We start from the raw sequence: 19,018 nt of genomic DNA on the forward strand, positions 1-19,018 counted from the left end.
TGTGGCTAGCAAGTAGCAACGAACGTTAGCTAGCACAGCTAACGTTAGCTAGCTTTGTTCAGCCAATAGAAATAAACTTTAGCTTGCTTGCTATCAACTCGAAATCGGTAAGCTAGTCAAATGCATGATTTTTGTTATAAATTAACTAGTTAGCTACTTATATGCTGAACATTTCCTTACCCCACTGAAGTTATTCATTTTCCTTATTGGATGTCTTCTGTATACATAGTAGGGAAATGATATGAATCACCCATGCGTTCCAGCTAGCTACTACTGTACTACCCATGTTCACTTCTGGCAAGTTTCCTCCCTGCCATGCAATGCATGAACATGAACATAAAGTACCCTAAACATTAATAGATCATAGTCTGGTCCAAAAAGATCAGACTACAGCAAGTATGACCAACAAAACCAAAAGAGATATGAATCTTTCAAGTCAACCTAAAATGTCTGTCTAATGCAACATTTAGGAATGTAAAGATAAAAACAGTGTGCAAAATTAACTATATATTTTACAGGATAATATAATGCATGAAGCAAACGTGGAATGACTTTGAAGTGTGAATGTAGCGTGAAGGTCTCTTTCAGCCCTCTCTACCCTGGTGCAGTGGAACAATTCTTAGTAGTATGATTCTGATTCTGGATAGTTGAACTCCTGTAAATAGTGAAAGGATATTTTAGAAGTCTATGGGACATTTTTCCAACTACAACATTGTAAAACACTCACAGTGGGCTATGACTTTTTCCAACTGTCTTGGGTCTCTGAGCTTTTCCGTTGTCTGTCATCCACAACATCCTCTTGCAGGTACTACATTAATATTATCTGCGTCCTACGGCAGTAGAAGTTGCGAGAAGGGGGGGGGGAAAGAGCGGGTGGGGTTAAAATGTACAGGGTGTGCTGGGGGTCATGATGCCTATGCTGAAGGGCAAGTGGGCATGCATCGCCACAGACACCTACATGGTCTGTTTAGTTAAACCACCTCTGCCACTACTTCTTGCAGTACTTGAGGAACACCTTGTTTCCATAAACCATTCCATAGACATTCCCTTCCTATACCAGACTATATAGTCGCTCTCGCTTTGTGTGTATGTACAGTGCATTCAGAAAGTATTCAGACCTCTTCCCTTTTTCCACATTTTGTTATGTTACAGCCTTATTCTAAAATTGATTAAATAAAAAAAATTCCTCATCAATCTACACACACTACCCCATAATGACAAGGCAAAAACCAGGTTTTTAGAAATCTTTGCAAATGTGTCGAGGCACAGATCTGGGGAAGGGTACCAAAAACATTTTCAAAAGTTTTTCAGCGGCAGGGACTGGGAGACTAGTCAGGATCAAGGGAAAGATGAACGGAGCAAAGTACAGAGATCCTTGATGAAAACCTGCTCCAGAGCGCTCAGGACTTCAGACTGGGGTGAAGGTTCACCTTCCAACAGGACAACGACCCTAAGCACACAGCCAAGACAATGCAGGAGTGGCTTCGGGACAAGTCTCTGAATGTCCTTGACTGGCCCAGCCAGAGCCCGGACTTGAACCCGATCGAACATCGCTGAAGAGACCTGAAAATAGCTGTGCAATGACGCTCCCCATCCAACCTGACAGAGCTTGAGAGGATCTGCAGAGAAGAATAGGAGAAACTCCCCAAATACAGGTGTGCCAAGCTTGTAGCGTCAAACCCAAGAAGACTTAAGGCTGTAATTGCAATAATTGTGACATTTCTGTTTTTTTTATTAATGTGCACACATTTCTAAAAACTTGTTTTTGCTTTGTCATTATGGGGTATTGTGTGTAGATTGATGAGGAATTTGGGGAAAAAAACAATTTATTCAATTTTAGAATAAGGCTGTAACGTAACAAAATGTTGAAAAAGTCAAGGGGTCTGAATACCTTCTGAATGCGATGTATATTGCTTCTCATGTCTGTCACTCAAATAATGTTGCCTTATACCACTTTTGAACTTCGTGCTCATGTATAGTAACCTCATCCTTCAAAGAATGCAGTTTTCCAAGCTTGCTGAAACTCTTCCGAAAGGCATGTTTTCATTTTGAGCCCTGACCCCTATAGAAAGATACTGTTTTTAGAGTGCTGACTGTGATACAAAGTAGGCTATAGATTCTTAATTCCCATCCTCATTCAGAATAAATGTGTAATTGGTAACAATAGAAAAATATGTTGTGTGGGGTTCCCATAGTTTAATGCAGTAAAAGTACACTGAACAAAAATATAAACGCAACATGCAACAATTTCAAAGATTTTACTGACTGCTTATGTTGCAAAAAAAATTTTTTTTTTTTTTTTTTTTTTTTACATTGGATAGAAGTAGACACAGAGCTACAAATTGGTATATCATACACTGCATTTAAGGGTACAATGGGAAAATAATTCTGCTTTGAAAGTTGATAAACTTGTAATCTCACTTTTGAGAAAATGGCCTTGGTACCTACTGAAGAGCTCTTCTTTGTCTACACCCATTCAGCATCGTTCACACCCTTTTAAGCCTTAGCCCCACCCATCTAGTTTCGTTCTCGGATCGTTCAGAGTGCACACTTGATGCTCTGGCCGATGAGTAGGGTTGATCTGAGCATTCTGACCTCACAACGTCAGTCAAGCACCCAAGCTAACTGGCTAACATTGGCTAGCTTGCTAGTTATTTCCAGACACAAAATTGGGATTATGGTTCATTGTTTACCTCTGGATAACATGAAAACAGCCTAAGCTGTTTTCATGTTATCCAGAGCGTTGGTGACTGTAACTGTGCTGCTTGCAACAATTGAATTACACCTTTTTGCCGACGTTTAAGGACACCGGCCATATTCAACGGGTGTTGTGCGTTCGTAAATTCATCAGTTATTCTGCGCTCTGGTATACTCAGACTGAATTTACGAACGCACCCAAAATGGTTACTTGCATAGTGGAGTCTTTTGTTAAGACATGTAGCTAGCTAACGTTAGCTAGCTAGTTAAACAATGAACCATAATCCCAACTCTTGACTTTACTACCCTGCATGAATCTGCTGGTAGCTAACCAACCAGGTTCAATGTTGGCAAGCAAATGGCTCTGAGATACGAATAATAAGATCATACACGTAACGTTAGCTAGGGAGCCAGCCAGCCAACGTTAGCTAGCTAGCTAACAGTACACTTTAACTTGAAATGAAACCACTTTCTGTCAAAATTAGAAACGTGTAATATCTGAAAATGTAGCTAGCTAGACTGTCTTACCCGTATACATCATGGATGGACACGTCTCCCGTTCACGGATGCCATAGTTGCCCTTAGTTTGAAGATGTAATCTGGAGACAGGTGTTTTCTCCATCTCTTTAGCTGTCATACTCTAATTCCACTGATTTCAAAACTCGATCCTCCAGAATGCGGAGAGCAACACTTATGCAGCTCTACTACACGATACATAAAAAAAATAAAGCTGCGTTAGACAGGATTACCTATTCAAATAGACAGAAGCATGCTATATGGCAGACCGATCTGAACTCCTCTCTCGGCATGTCCAGCCCACTCATTATCTCAGTCAATCATGGCTAGTGGGAAGGTTGGTGTCTTTTTCTGTGGCTTAACCAACTAGGCTCGTAATTTTAACAATTTTATTCGTATTTACAGATGGCATACACGTTTGTTATTAAGGCACATGAAAGTTCACATGTTTCAGGAGGCATTTCTGCCAAAAAACACATTTTGATAGAAAAACAAAGTTTACGTTCAAATGGCTCTCCTGTGAAGTAGTGACCCGCGACATATGCCTAGTTTCCAGAAACTAGTCACATTTAAAGGAAATCAGTCAATTGAAATAAATTCATTAGGCCCTAATCTATGGATTTCACATGACTGGGAATACAGATATGCGTCTGTTGGTCACAGATACCTTTTTCAAAAAGGTAGGGGTGTTGATCAGAAAACCAGTCTGTATCGGGTGTGACCCCCATTTGCCTCATGCAGCGCAACACATTTCCTTCGTATAGAGTTGATCAGGCTGTTGATTGTGGCCTGTGGAATGATGTCCCACTCTTCAATGGCTGTGCGAAGTTGCTGGATATTGGCGAGAACTAGAACGCGCTGTCGTACACATCGATCCAGAGCATCGCAAACATGCTCAATTGGTGATGTGTCTGGTGAGTATGCAGGCCATGGAAGAACTGGGACATTTTCAGCTTCCAGGAATTGTGTACAGAGCCTTGCGACATGGGACCGTGCATTATCATGCTGAAGCATGAGGTAATGGCGGTCGATGAATGGCACAACAATGGTCCTCAGGATCTCATCACGGTATCTCTGTGCATTCAAATTGCCGTTGATGAAATGCAATTGTGTTTGTTGTCTGTAGCTTATGCCTACCCATACCATAACCCCACCACCACCATGGGGCACTCTGTTAACAGCGTTGACATCAGCAAACCGCTCGCCCACATGACGCCGGTACAGTTGAAACCGGGATTCTTCAGCGATGCGCACACTTCTCCAGCATGCCAGTGGCCATCGACGATGAGCATTTGCCCACTGAAGGTGGTTACGACGCCGAACTGCAGTCAGGTAAAGACCCTGGTGAGGACGACGAGCACGCAGATGAGCTTCCCTGAGACGGTTTGTGACAGTTTGTGCAGGAATTCTTTGGTTGTGCAAACCCACAGTTTCATCAGCTGTCCGGGTGGATGGTCTCAGACGATCCCGCAGGTGAAGAAGCCGTATGTGGAGGTCCTGGGCTGGCGTGGGTACACGTGGTCTGCAGTTTGGAGGCGGCTTATGGTAGAGAAATGAACATTACGTTCTCTGGCAACAGCTTTGGTGGACATTATTGCAGTCCGCATGCCAATTGCACACTCCCTCAACTAAAGCAGTCTGTGGCATTGTGTTGTTACAAAACTGCACATTTTAGAGTGGCCTTTTATTGTCCCCAGCACTAGGTGCACCTGTGTAATGATCGTGCTGTTTAGTCAGCTTCTTTATGCCACACATGTCAGGTGGATGGATTATCTTGGCAAAGGAGAAATGCTCACTAACGGGGAAGTAAACGCATGTTTCCACAAAATTTGAGTTTTTTGTGCTTATGGAACATTTCTGGGATGTTTTTCAGCTTGTGAAACATGGGACCAACACTTTACATGCTGGGTTAATATTTTTGTTCAGTGTACTTTCTGTAGTGCCTCATTCATCCCTTATGCTGCCTGTAACCCAGTCAATTATGATGCAGTTGTATCACTTTATTTGTCTTCAGGCCTATCATTCAAACATTTAATGCAAACAACCATTTACTCATTACGTTTGTGCAAATACAAAACTTTCAATCATTCACTGGTGTGTCATCACTAGAATTCCCATGCCGACATTACATGTATCCATCGCAGTGCCATTCTATATCGTTGTAGTACAGTTCTAGGTCATTGTACATACCATTTGTAGGTCATATGGACTTAATCCACAACGATTAAGGACTGAGGCCAACACAGCTCTCCCAGTCTTCACCAACCAGCTCGCTGGACTCCCGAAGACAATGTTGCATATACCCTCCCATTTACATAATTTAGCAGACGCTCTTATCCAGAGCGACTTACAAATTGGTGCATTCAACTTATTATAGCCAGTGGGACAACCACCTTTAAAAAAATAAATAAAATAAAAAACATGTGTGGGGGAAGAAGGATTACTTTATACTATTCCAGGTATTCCTTAAAGAGGTAGGGTTTCAAGTGTCTCCGGAAGGCGGTCAGTGACTCCGCTGTCCTGGCGTCGTGGGGGAGCTTGTTCCACCATTGGGGTGCCAGAGCAGCGAATAGCTTTGACTGGGCTGAGCGGGAACTGTGCTTCCGTAGAGGTAGGGGGGCTAGCAGGTCAGAGGTGGATGAACGTAGTGCCCTCGTTTGGGTGTAGGGTCTGATCAGAGCCTGAAGGTAAGGTGGTGCCGTTCCCCTCACAGCTCCGTAGGCAAGCACCATGGTCTTGTAGTAGATGCAAGCCTCAACTGGGAGCCAGTGGAGTGTGCGGAGGAGCGGGGTGACATGAGAGAACTTGGGAAGGTTGAACACCAGACAGGCTGCAGCGTTCTGGATAAGTTGTAGGGGTTTAATGGCACAGGCAGGGAGCCCAGCCAACAGTGAGTTGCAGTAATCCAGACGGGAGATGACAAGTGCCTGGATTAGGACCTGTGCCGCTTTCTGTGTGAGGTAGGGTCGTACTCTGCAAATGTTGTAGAGCATGAACCTGCAGGATCGGGTCACCGCTTTGATGTTAGCGGAGAACGACAGGGTGTTGTCCAGGGTCACGCCAAGGTTCTTTGCACTCTGGGAGGAGGACACAACGGAGTTGTCAACTGTGATGGCGAGATCATGGAGTTGGCAGTCCTTCCCTGGGAGGAAGAGCAGCTCCGTCTTGCCGAGGTTCAGCTTGAGGTGGTGATCCGACATCCACATTGATATGTCTGCCAGACATGCAGAGATGCGATTCGCCACCTGGTTATCAGAAGGGGGAAAGGAGAAAATGTAGTGTGTCGTCTGTGTAGCAATGATAGGAGAGACCATGTGAGGATATGACAGAGCCAAGTGACTTGGTGTATAGAGAGAATAGGAGAGGGCCTAGAACTGAGCCCTGGGGGACAGTTTCTGAGATCACCAGTGGTGAGAGCACGTGGTGCGGAGACAGACTCTCGCCACGCCAACTGGTAGGAGCGACCTGTCAGGTAGGACGCAATCCAAGAGTGAGCAGCGGCGGAGATGCCCAACTCGGAGAGGGTGGAGAGGAGGATCTGATGGTTCACAGTATCAAAGGCAGCGGATAGGTCTAGAAGGATAAGAGCAGAGGAGAGAGTTAGCTTTAGCAGTGCGGAGAGCCTCCGTGACATAGAGAAGAGCAGTCTCCGTTGAATAACCAGTCTTGAAACCTGACTGGTTTGGATCAAGAAGGTCATTCTGAGAGAGATAGCAGGAGAGTTGGCTAGAGACTGCATGCTCAAGAGTTTTGGAGAGAAAAGAAGGGATACTGGTCTGTAGTTGTTGACATCGGAGGGATCGAGTGTAGGTTTTTTGAGGGGTGCAACTCTCGCTCTCTTGAAGACTGAAGGGACATGGCCAGCGGTCAAGGGTGAGTTAATAAGCGAGGTGAGGTAAGGGAGAAGGTCTCCGGAAATGGTCTGGAGAAGAGAGGAGGGGATAGGGTCAAGCGGGCAGGTTGTTGGGCGGCCTGCCGTCACAAGTCGCAAGATTTCATCTGGAGAGAGAGGGGAGAAAGAAGTCAAAGCATAGGGTAGGGCAGTGTGAGCAGGACCAGCGGTGTCATTTGACTTAATAAATGAGGATCGGATGTCGTCAACCTTCTTTTCAAAATGGTTGATGAAGTCATCCACAGAGAGGGAGGGGGGAGGAGGAGGATGAGGAGGATTCAGCAGGGAGGAGAAGGTGGCAAAGAGCTTCCTAGGGTTAGAGGCAGAGGCTTGAAATGTAGAGAATGTCCACTTGGGAGAGATTAGGATTCCTGTGCCACCGCCGCGCTGACCAGATGCTCTCGGGGTATGCGAGAACACATGGTCAGACGAGGAAAGAGCAGTAGGAGTAGCAGTGCTTTCTGTGGTAATCCCTCACTTACGTTTCACTGAAACACTCAAATATAACTCTCCCAACTTCCAATATAGCATTATTGTCTTCCTCCACAACCACCGCTCTGAGACCCAGGGCTGTTGCCTCGCGGGTTTGGTCATCCTTCCGCCACAGCTTTTAGCGGGGACATGACTGTCTGAATTGGAGGCTGTTTTCCTATCTTCTTGAAGATTAGAACTAGCTAGCTAACTGGTAAATGAGGCTTTCCCCCAAAAACCGCCAATACATTCTGCCTTCGCACAAAGGCTTGAAATGCTTAAAGTTGCTCCTATTTTAATTCAATCTCTAAGTTGGTTGTTGCTATATGGCTTTATCTCCTTTTTTAGAATGCTCCATCAGTTTCTCCCCACAGTTTTAGTTAGCTAGCCTTTAGCTTGGCTTGTTTACTTCTAGTGGGGGCGTAGCAAATTGACGAGGGAGCATGGAGGGCGTTGCGCATGCAAATAGCGTGTATATGAGAACAAATCTAAAGGCTATTTGAGCTAACCTCCCCTTTACAAGCCGGAGTTACCAGACCAGTGAGTCACAGCTCACTGTGTAGTCATGCATCAGAGCTAGCGAGAGCTACGTCACAGGGTTATACGGCCTCCCATTCACTGCAGCACTAGATAGAACTTTGTGGAATAGCTAAAATCTACAAAAAATATCAACATTCTGTCCAGTCGATTTGAGATATGGCATATACATTTGTTATTACATTTAGGTCGTGGGTTCACAATTTGACCTTTTCTGAGATCTCTGCCAAGCAAGAATACAGCAGCCAGCTCATGCAACACACGCATGAGGGGGCTTCTCACAAGCACAACACACTAGCAGTTTTCAAAATAGCCTACATCAGACTTTAGCACGTCACCCAACACAATACACCTTTTACTACGTTGTCAGAAGCATCATCAGACCTTTGGAAGTAGCCTATTTAATTTCTCTCTTTCAATGCTCTGGAAACCAAGCAGAAAATGCTGTTCTCTAAAGATGGCATCGTAGCCACACAAATACATTAGAAGATAATTGTCGATCTGATCAGAAACACGGCGCTCACAACCTTTATCTCCTAAATTATGTTGATAGTGTATTTTCTTTGAATTTTGGAATATATATTATGCAATAGGCTATGTTTTTACCAGGTTTGAGTCCCGTGCGTGAAACAACGAGCTCGAGAAATGTATACTGAACCCACATTTTAGATAAAATATCTGCCTACCTTTCTTTCATGTCAACCATCCATCCAAATCAAATAACTCCATGTCTGCCTATTTGTCTTTATAGAATTTCACATAGCCTGTTCCATGATATGAGGTAATCCAATGAGCAACACTGCAGCTGTTGATTGCAGTGATCATCATTCATTACGTATGCTATATACAGTATAATCAATGCACTACTTTCAAGGAGTAGGGTATTTGATGCAAGGGTATTTGATGCAAACATAGGCTATAAGAATACTTTTCCATTTTATAAAATTAGACTACATTATCACGTTCTTGCTCGCTCGAGGAAGGCAATTTGGCCCTGGCTTGCAAACTATGTCCTCTGCATCATTTTGTAAATGATAATACATGTAATAATAATACATGTAGTAATTGCATATTTGATCTACCTCAATGAAAACTTGGACAGTGAGCATAAATCGCATTTTGATAGATGCATACATCAGTACCTAGGCTATCTATTATATCTGCAACATATACATTTATTTACAAGGACAAGTTCGCTGTCAGCTGGCTACTGTAGGGAAGATGACAGAGAATACAATCATTTTCTCTATCATATACCATATTGATTGTCTTATCCAGTGCGACTTACAGTCTATCTGCTAAATTACCAAAATATTCACAACACCAGCTTTGAAAATAAAATAAATCACGTTGCCCAAAGAAAACCATCACAACGATAGTAGAAAACTACCATTACATCATTAGATATCGGCAGCATTTTCCTGTTTGACCCGAGGACTCTGTCAGTGTTATCAGCTCTGCTTGCTTTTCCATCTCCAAGAGGGATGGAGCATGTAATGACTTTTATCTGCGCCGGGCCCCAGATGGCCCCGAGACACCTTCTTTATTACCTCACGGATCCCACCTGAAATTGGATGTTTCAACTGGTCAGATACCACCGGTGACCTGCTGTGCTATTTATAATGATTATGTTCCCCGCTCCCTTCGAACAAGTGGCCAAACGGCCTGTCCTGAAGGGGAGGAGGGGAGAGGGCGACCGAGAGGCAGAGAGAGAGGATGGCCGCCGCGGAGAGAAGAGATGCAACAGAGCAGACGAGACCGTATTAGAGATGCCATTCAGAAATCAACCTTAATATTTCAAGATAATTAGGAATTGATTTTCCTCAGTCGATTATGCAGGCTGGCTTTGCTATTCACGGTCTCTTCCCTCCCATCCTGCAGTCTTTGGTCTTGTCATCCGTCCTAAATGGTACCCTATTTCCTATATAGTGAACTGCTGTTTTGACCAGTACCCTATGGGCCCTGGTCAAAAATAGTGCACTATGTAGTGAGTAAGGTGCCATTTGGGACGGAGACCTGGTGTCATCAGTCCTTGCTCTTTGTGGAGGTCTGAAGGAATCTGGTGAAAACCTATTACAGACCACAGAAACCTGAGGATTAAGCATGCTGCATCTGCCAAAACTCTTCATGGCCATGCTGATTTGATTATAGATCATGCACACTTTAGCTAAGATGTCTTTGAGACTTACATTACCCTGTGTCTGGCCTGGTATTATGTCTCAGTAACCAACACCTCATTTAAGGTCTTCCTAGTGCCTACCCTCTTGTTTTTTGGTAGCTGTCATTTTGTTCTTAGTAAATGAGCCGCAGTGAGAGATGGTGGCACTGGCAGCAGCGCCTGATTTTAGGTCTAAGCCTACTGAAGTGATAGCAGGATTAAGCCATGCCTTCTCCATCCTTATCCATATTGATAATCAGCTGCAGTCATTTAGTATTTAAACCCCTAGAGTCGATGTCTGCACCCCCGCGGAAATCACATTAGCATAATAAAAAAATCCCCATAAAGATCTGACAGTTGAAGCTAGAGATCTGTTTTTTTGCAGTCCACCACATCAGCCGATGTCGCACTTCCGCATCTGCGGTGAAAGGTGACAGAGCTAGAGCGGTGTTTGTCAGACCATGCGACATCCCGAAAATCGGTTTTCTCACAAAATCGTCTGTAGTGTCCAAATGGTTTGGCCTACACAAACTATTATGGAAAGAACACGATAGTGTTCTTTGTTTTGCTCTATGACACCCACAATCGTCTTGGGACTCATCTAATCTGCCTACTTCTGTCTGTAGCGTCCGAACAGTTTGGGCTAAACACAAATATGACCCCTTTGTATTAAGGTAAGACTCTCACGAACACATACTGTACATGTCGGTTGTTTTGCTCTAGGACACCCACAGGCTTTGACTCGTCTGAAGGTCCCCCGGTACCAGTTGAAAAAATTAATGGAAGTACATATGGAGACTGTTTAGTGAAAAATATAAGGGGTTAAATACATGTTTAAAAAAATTATAAAAATGTTTCCTGATCTTTCTCTCAGATATAGGACAGACACTTCAGAATAAACTTCCTTTAGGGTTTTTTGGGGGGGTACTATCTGTTCCATGTAGTGAATATGTTATTCAATGTGTTTGTATGGGCTAATAGCAGTAAGGCCAAATACACATTTTCATCAAATATTGTTTTATATATTTTGGGGGAATCAAGTAGAAAAAGGATCCTTGGTATGACCTTAAAACAATTCCATATAGCTTAGTAGAACCCCCTCCCCCCGTCTTAGACAGGGCTTTTATGGGTTTAAAATGGAGAAAGAAAATCTACAGAGGAGCACTTTGAAGATGCTGGAACAGTCCACATTAACTTTTCCTCTGCAAACAAAACAAGTCATGAATAAGAAAATCGGACAACCCCATAGTAGAATAGTTGATCTATTTACCTAGTCGGCTTGTGTGTTATATGCGAGATAAATATTACTCTCGAGGCACATTCAAGTTACGAGTGCCGTAGGGAGGGAAACGTTCATTCTGACACAAAGGTCAATGCACAACAATCTTTGCAATCGTGGGGGAAACAGCAATTGTGATGGCCTCTGTTAAAAAGAAAGGGATCCCAGCTTTCCATTCCTACTTTATTTATTTCTCAACTCCTGGCGCGAATTGCACAATTTTTAAACCTTGAGTTTTCAGCTGCGGCATTGTTAAGCACGTTACCGCTCAGCAATGCGCTGTGAGTGCATAGGGGAGAGTGAGGCGAAATTTCACGGGTCAATTGTAGGGCAACTTGTTCTAAAACACCACCCTACTTCAAAATACACTGCTCAAAAAAATTAAGGGAACACTAAAATAACACATCCTAGATCTGAATGAATGAAATAATCTTATTAAATACTTTTTTCTTTACATAGTTGAATGTGCTGACAACAAAATCACACAACAATTATCAATGGAAATCAAATTTATCAACCCATTTATCACCCTCAAAATTAAAGTGGAAAACCACACTACAGGCTGATCCAACTTTGATGTAATGTCCTTAAAACAAGTCAAAATGAGGCTCAGTAGTGTGTGTGGCCTCCACTTGCCTGTATGACCTCCCTACAACGCCTGGGCATGCTCCTGATGAGGTGGCGGATGGTCTCCTGAGGGATCTCCTCCCAGACCTGGACTAAAGCATCCGCCAACTCCTGGACAGTCTGTGGTGCAACGTGGCGTTGGTGGATGGAGCGAGACATGATGTCCCAGATGTGCTCAATTGGATTCAGGTCTGGGGAACGGGCGGGCCAGTCCATAGCATCAATGCCTTCCTCTTGCAGGAACTGCTGACACACTCCAGCCACATGAGGTCTAGCATTGTCTTGCATTAGAAGGAACCCAGGGCCAACCGCACCAGCATATGGTCTCACAAGGGGTCTGAGGATCTCATCTCGGTACCTAATGGCAGTCAGGCTACCTCTGGCGAGAACATGGAGGGCTGTGCGGCTCCCCAAAGAAATGCCACCCCACACCATGACTGACCCACCGCCAAACCGGTCATGCTGAAGGATGTTGCAGGCAGCAGAACGTTCTCCACGGCGTCTCCAGACCCTGTCACGTCTGTCACATGTGCTCAGTGTGAACCTGCTTTCATCTGTGAAGAGCACAGGGCGCCAGTGGCGAATTTGCCATTCTTGGTGTTCTCTGGCAAATGCCAAACGTCCTGCACGGTGTTGGGCTGTAAGCACAACCCCCACCTGTGGACGTCGGGCCCTCAAACCACCCTCATGGAGTCTGTTTCTGACCGTTTGAGCAGACACATGCACATTTGTGGCCTGATGGAGGTCATTTTGCAGGGCTCTGGCAGTGCTCCGCCTGCTCCTCCTTGCACAAAGGCGGAGGTAGCAGTCCTGCTGCTGGGTTGTTGCTCTCCTACGGCCTCCTCCACGTCTCCTGATGTACTGGCCTGTCTCCTGGTAGCGCCTCCATGCTCTGGACACTACGCTGACAGACACAGCAAACCTTCTTGCCACAGCTCGCATTTATGTGCCATCCTAGATGAGCTGCACTACCTGAGCCACTTGTGTGGGTTGTAGACTCCGTCTCATGCTACCACTAGAGTGAAAGCACCGCCAGCATTCAAAAGTGACCAAAACATCAGCCAGGAAGCATAGGAACTGAGAAGTGGTCTGTGGTCACCACCTGCAAAACCAGTCCTTTATTGGGGGTGTCTTGCTAATTGCCTATAATTTCCACCTGTTGTCTATTCCATTTGCACAACAGCATGTGAAATGTATTGTCAATCAGTGTTGCTTCCTAAGTGGACAGTTTGATTTCACAGAAGTGTGATTGACTTGGAGTTACATTGTGTTGTTTAAGTGTTCCCTTTATTTTTTTGAGCAGTGTATATTTTTGCGGAGTGACTTAAAAAATTGTGATGAGACAGATTTTTCGTTGAGCAAGAGTAGTGGCCACCAAGGAAAATGTTGGTGGGAAAAAATTGTGACATGAAGTGGTTTCTGTGAGAAGTACAGGCAGGGGGGTGTGTTACCCCGGGTGTGGGTTTACCCTAACAGGTAGGCCTACATTTATAGTCACTGTTTAATGCACGTTTTTTGGGACATAAAATTAATCAATAGGATGCTAACTAGTTAAACGATCACATTGGGATCTAGCTAATGATTAGCCCAATAGGGTAAGTGCAGATGGGCAACCCTGTGCTTCAGCCTATTTATAGACATTATGCTGCATAATTTGGGCTACAGGTGATAATGCTTATTGCTAATAGCATACCTGATAATATAGCCTATGCATTGTCCAATATGTTAAAACAATAAATGCTGTCAGCGTAATTGATTTATTACATATTTGGAGTAGATCGCCCGTAAAAAAAAAATATGTCACCAGAACTGTCCGTACCCCCCCCCCCCCCCCCCCCCCCAATCCCCCCCCTTCCCCAAGAGAAAAAGACCGAACAGTAGTTCTGATGACCGGCTTTACAGGACCCAGTTAATGTAGACCAACTCAGACAGAGAGTGGGGTTGCGTTACAATAATCTCCTTTCTCCCAAAGTGTGCACTTGTTCACTTCCCTTTTTATGAATTTGAAAGTAAATGACTGGTATAAGAAAAGTGGAAACTCCCTCTAGCCTCATATGCCTAGACCAATCCAATGCTTTTCAATGTATGGAGAGTATTGAACGAGTGCACACTCCTCAGAGGAAGGAGAGATTATTGGGGGGGACACCAACTCCGGTGGAGAGAGGTACTCTTCATTTCTCACCACCGCTGCTGCCTGATACATTGAGATGCTCTTTGCCTGGCCAAGGCCTGTTAACACAACACAGGCTCTGAGTGAGAGGGACGAGCTAGGGGGATGTACAAGCTCTGAGAGGGAGAGCTGCAGTGAGCTAGGGGAGGTTGAGTTAGGCTCCCAGATATCAGTGTCTCGGTTCCAGAGTGATGAGCTCATGTGTGGAAAAACAGCCTCGCCGCCCTCAGGGCTTAAGGAGCTGACGGCTGGTTGGGCGATGAGCATTACGTACAGCTATTGGATTGTAAGATCGCTCATTGCTGCACTACAAGACATTTATTTTAATGGGCCTCCTCGTCGGTGTCCTCCCTTTCGATACAGTTGAATTACCATGTCCCAAATGGCACCCTATTCCCTATATAGGGCACTTATTTTTACCAAATCCCTATGGCTATATCCCTATGGGCCCTAGTCAAAAGTAGTGCACTATGTAGGGAACATGGTGCAATTGTGGACGCGCTCCCAGAAATGTATTTCGTATATGTCTCCTCCTCTGTGTCCTCTCGATGCAATCAAATAGCCATGTATCTGGGAGTTTGAGGCCTCTTATCGATCTGATCTAGTGGAATGCTGGTTTTTTACAGAAGAAAATGAAATCTACATATTGTGGAGCTTAAAGGGCAATTCCATCACTTTTCAACCTCATATTCATTATCTCCAGCACAATACCAGTGTCTACGTATGTGACAACGACGTATTAACGACGTATTTCTATGTTTTGTAGTAAAAAATATAGTTATACCCAATGACATTTAAAAACAATGGTTTTCAAACACTGAGATTCACGGTGACGTGGGGAGCAAGAAAATACCCTCCCTCTGGCTAAAAACCTTTGAAAATCACAGTGTAGGATTTAAGAACCTTTTCAACCACCGTTTTGTGCTGTTTTCACATACAGCTGTGTAAAAAATTAAGAGACCACTGCAAAATGATCAGTTTCTCTGGTTTTACTATTTATATGTATGTGTTTGGGTGAAAATAACATTTTATGATTAGTCTATAAATTACTGACAACATTTCTCCCAAATTTCATTGTCATTTATTTGCAGAAAATGACAATTGGTCAAAATAACAAAAAATATGCAGTGTTGTCAGACCTCGAATAATGCAAAGAAAATAAGTTTATGTTCATTTTTAAACAACACAATAGTAATGTTTTAACTTAGGAAGAGTTCAGAAATCAATATTTGGTGGAATAACCCTGATTTTCAATCACAGCTTTCATGCGTCTTGGCATGCTCTCCACCAGTCTTTCACATTGATGTTGGGTGACTTTATGCCACTCCTGGCGCAAAAATTCAAGCAGCTCGGCTTTGTTTGATGGCTTGTGACCATCCATCTTCCTCTTGATCACATTCCAGAAGTTTTCAATGGGGTTCAGGTCTGGAGATTGGGCTGGCCATGACAGGGTCTTGATCTGGTGGTCCTCCATCTACACCTTGATTGACCTGGCTGTGTGGCATGGCACATTGTCCTGCTGGAAAAACCAATCCTCAGAGTTGGGGAACAATGTCAGAGCAAAAGGAAGCAAGTTTTCTTCCAGGACAATCTTGTACATGGCTTGATTCATGTGTCCTTCACAAAGACAAATCTGCCCGATTCCAGCCTTGCTGAAGCACCCCCAGATCATCACTGATCCTCCACCAAATTTCACAGTGGGTGCGAGACACTGTGGCTTGTAGGCCTCTCCAGGTCTCCGTCTAACCATTAGACGACCAGGTTTTGGGCAAAGCTGAAAATTGGACTCATCAGAGAAGATGACCTTACTCCAGTCCTCTACAGTCCAATCCTTATGGTCTTTTGCAAACCTCAGCCTGGCTCTTCTTTGCTTCTCATTGATGAAGGGCTTTTTTCTAGCTTTGCACGACTTCAGCCCTGCCCCTAAGAGCCTGTTTCGAACCGTCCTCGCCGTGCACTTCACCCCAGCTGCCGTTTGCCATTCTTTTTGTAGGTCAGTACCTAATTCAGTAGAATGAGGTGAGCCTGTGTTGGAATTCAACAGACACTGGAATGGAATGGCTGTCAGTTAGAGATGCTGATTTAAGAAATATTTGCAGTGGTCTCTTAATTTTTTCCACAGCTGTATGTAGACACTGGTATAGTGACCCTTTTAAGGTCAGAAAATAGAAATAACCCAGCTATATTTCATTGATTGCTCTTAGGTGTGCCCCAAATGGCACCCTATCCCTTTTATAGGGCACTACTTTTTACCAGGGCCCATACGGCTCTGGTCAAAAGTAGTGCACAAAAGGGTATAGGGTGCCATTTGGGACAAAGGCATGGATTCCTCAGGTTTCATAGATCTGTGGTATTTTATATATTGACAAGGCTAGTGTTGTTGTGCTTGGCTTTTGCGTTGAATCATTGAGGGGGAGGCCCCTTTATCAATAACACAGAAATGTAAATAAACGTCTTTCAAGCTGAACTCCACCTCTAGCAGAAATGTTATGAATGTTATTTTTACTGATTTTCTAGATGGTATGGTCTAGAATAGATATCTCTTACTGTTCTGTACGTTGATCAAAAAACGCATTCTCATTTTCACCGCTGGTGGTTTAGGTGCATTTAAAAAAAAAGAAGGACTTGGACACATTGCTGCCTAATGTAAGTGCCTCCAGATGAGGCAGAAAGAGGGATGAGCCAATAACAGCTGTTCCCCAAAATATCTTACATAAGACTGTTCCAAACGACCGCGTGCAATGAAAGGAAGGAAGGAGGGAGAGGCTGTGGGTTCGTCCCAAATGACACCCTATTCCCTTTTATAATGCACTACTTTTGGGCCCTGCTTAAAAGTAGTGCACTATCTTGGGAATACAGTGCCATTTGAGATGCAGCTGCTGCTGTGTATTATTGATGTCAACACAACATGAATGTCCCAAGGCTGGAAAGAGAGAAGAGAAACCCCACCAGAGTCCTGCTCGTTACTTCTCACAGTGCTGTTAGTCAACCCCAGAGTCCTGCTCGTTACTTCTCACAGTGCTGTTAGTCAACCCCAGAGTCCTGCTCGTTACTTCTCACAGTGCTGTTAGTCAACCCCAGAGTCCTGCTCCTTACTTCTCACAGTGCTGTTAGTCAACCCCAGAGTCCTGCTCGTTACTTCTCACAGTGCTGTTAGTCAACCCCAGAGTCCTGCTCGTTACTTCTCACAGTGCTGTTAGTCAACCCCAGAGTCCTGCTCGTTACTTCTCACAGTGCTGTTAGTCAACCCCAGAGTCCTGCTCGTTACTTCTCACAGTGCTGTTAGTCAACCCCAGAGTCCTGCTCGTTACTTCTCACAGTGCTGTTAGGCAACCCCAGAGTCCTGCTCGTTACTTCTCACAGTGCTGTTAGTCAACCCCAGAGCCGAGGTAAATAACTTCGTTAGCGCACTTGGGACTGAGTGCCGATTTATTAGGCTAAAGGCCTATTTCACCAAGGTGATTGTGAGTGTAGTTAATCAAATTCTGTTCTGATATGAATCGGGATTGGTGTTCTTTATTGAACGCTGATAAGATGGCTTAGTGATAGTGAACTAAAGGCCATTGGTCGAAAACGACTCGCAGAGCTGTGGACATTGACAGTGAGATGTTTTAAGGAGTATTTATATGATATCTGACTTCAGGTTTCCCTCACTGTCTCTCTCAGCAGATGGTAGGCCAGTATGGACAACAGGGGCAGCAGCAGCAGGGTGGCACGGGTGGGTTCTGCCAGCCGCAGGGCCAGTCCCCGTACTTCAGCCCTCCCCAGCAACAGTCCGCCGCCCCCACACAGTCCCCCTACATGCAGCCACGCCCACCACCACAGCAGGTAAGACTACAACCCCCACAATGTGCCGCTCATGAAGAAGTTGAGCAGCAGTTTGTGAGAACTTGGGTTTGACTGACCTTTTCTGAAGCACTTATTTGGTGGTCCATGTCCTTGAGATTCCGGTGTGGGAGAGTGTAACCAAAGTAGTGTTCACTCTACAAGCATACATAATACACAAGTGGAGAGACTTTCCTTTTGGAGCGTTGGGTCTGATTGTGTAGGTTTCAAGTTCACTAGGATTGTCTGTTTTCATTTGTTAGCCAATGGACCTGGGTGGCCCCTGTTTATTCTAGCTAAATTAAAAAACTAAAAGAGCAATAAAACGAATTCTGTGCTGTAGTGTTCTCCAGAGATTAGAGTGGACTGGTATCTGTTCCATCTGCACTCCCCCTGTTCCATCCTCTCTCTGTATCTGCGTCCCAAATGGCACCCTATTTCTTCTTTTGACCAGAGTCCATAGAAACAATAGGGCTCTGATCAAAAGTAGTGCACTATATAGTGAATAGGGTTCCATTTGAGATGCAGACCCTGTATCTCATAAAGGGCCAGTGGCTTTAATGAAGTCTCTCTGGCTGTTATATTGAGTCAGCGATTTGGCTGCTCATGTTTTTGGGGTGGAGGCAGCAGGTCAGCCGCAGTCCTTGCGTTCAGCGGAGCAGATAGTTACCTTTCAGGGAGTCCTTGGATGAAGGGAAAACCCTGACCCTTTTACCTGATTCACATAGGGTTTGCGGTATGTTGCCTGAAAAAAGAATTGGGCAATGTTTGTATGGTCCCATTTCAAACAGCCAAATTTGTACCACATTCTTGCTGGCATTCACCTTTTATATAGCCATTGCTTAG

The 19,018-nt window shown here is 44.4% G+C and overlaps 1 protein-coding gene across 1 annotated transcript in view; it reads left to right on the forward strand.

Moving 5' to 3' along the window:
• The window catches only part of LOC311106550 (AT-rich interactive domain-containing protein 1B-like), a 126,104-nt gene that overhangs the window by 15,733 nt on the left and 91,353 nt on the right, over positions 1–19,018 (forward strand). Inside the window, exon 3 of the mRNA XM_084148930.1 lies at positions 18,014–18,175. Coding sequence (XP_084005056.1) covers positions 18,014–18,175 — 162 coding nt within the window. The remainder of the gene's footprint in view (positions 1–18,013; positions 18,176–19,018) is intronic.

Source organism: Coregonus lavaretus (assembly GCF_964263955.1).
Source record: "Coregonus lavaretus genome assembly, chromosome: 31".
Classification (NCBI taxonomy): domain Eukaryota; kingdom Metazoa; phylum Chordata; class Actinopteri; order Salmoniformes; family Salmonidae; genus Coregonus; species Coregonus lavaretus.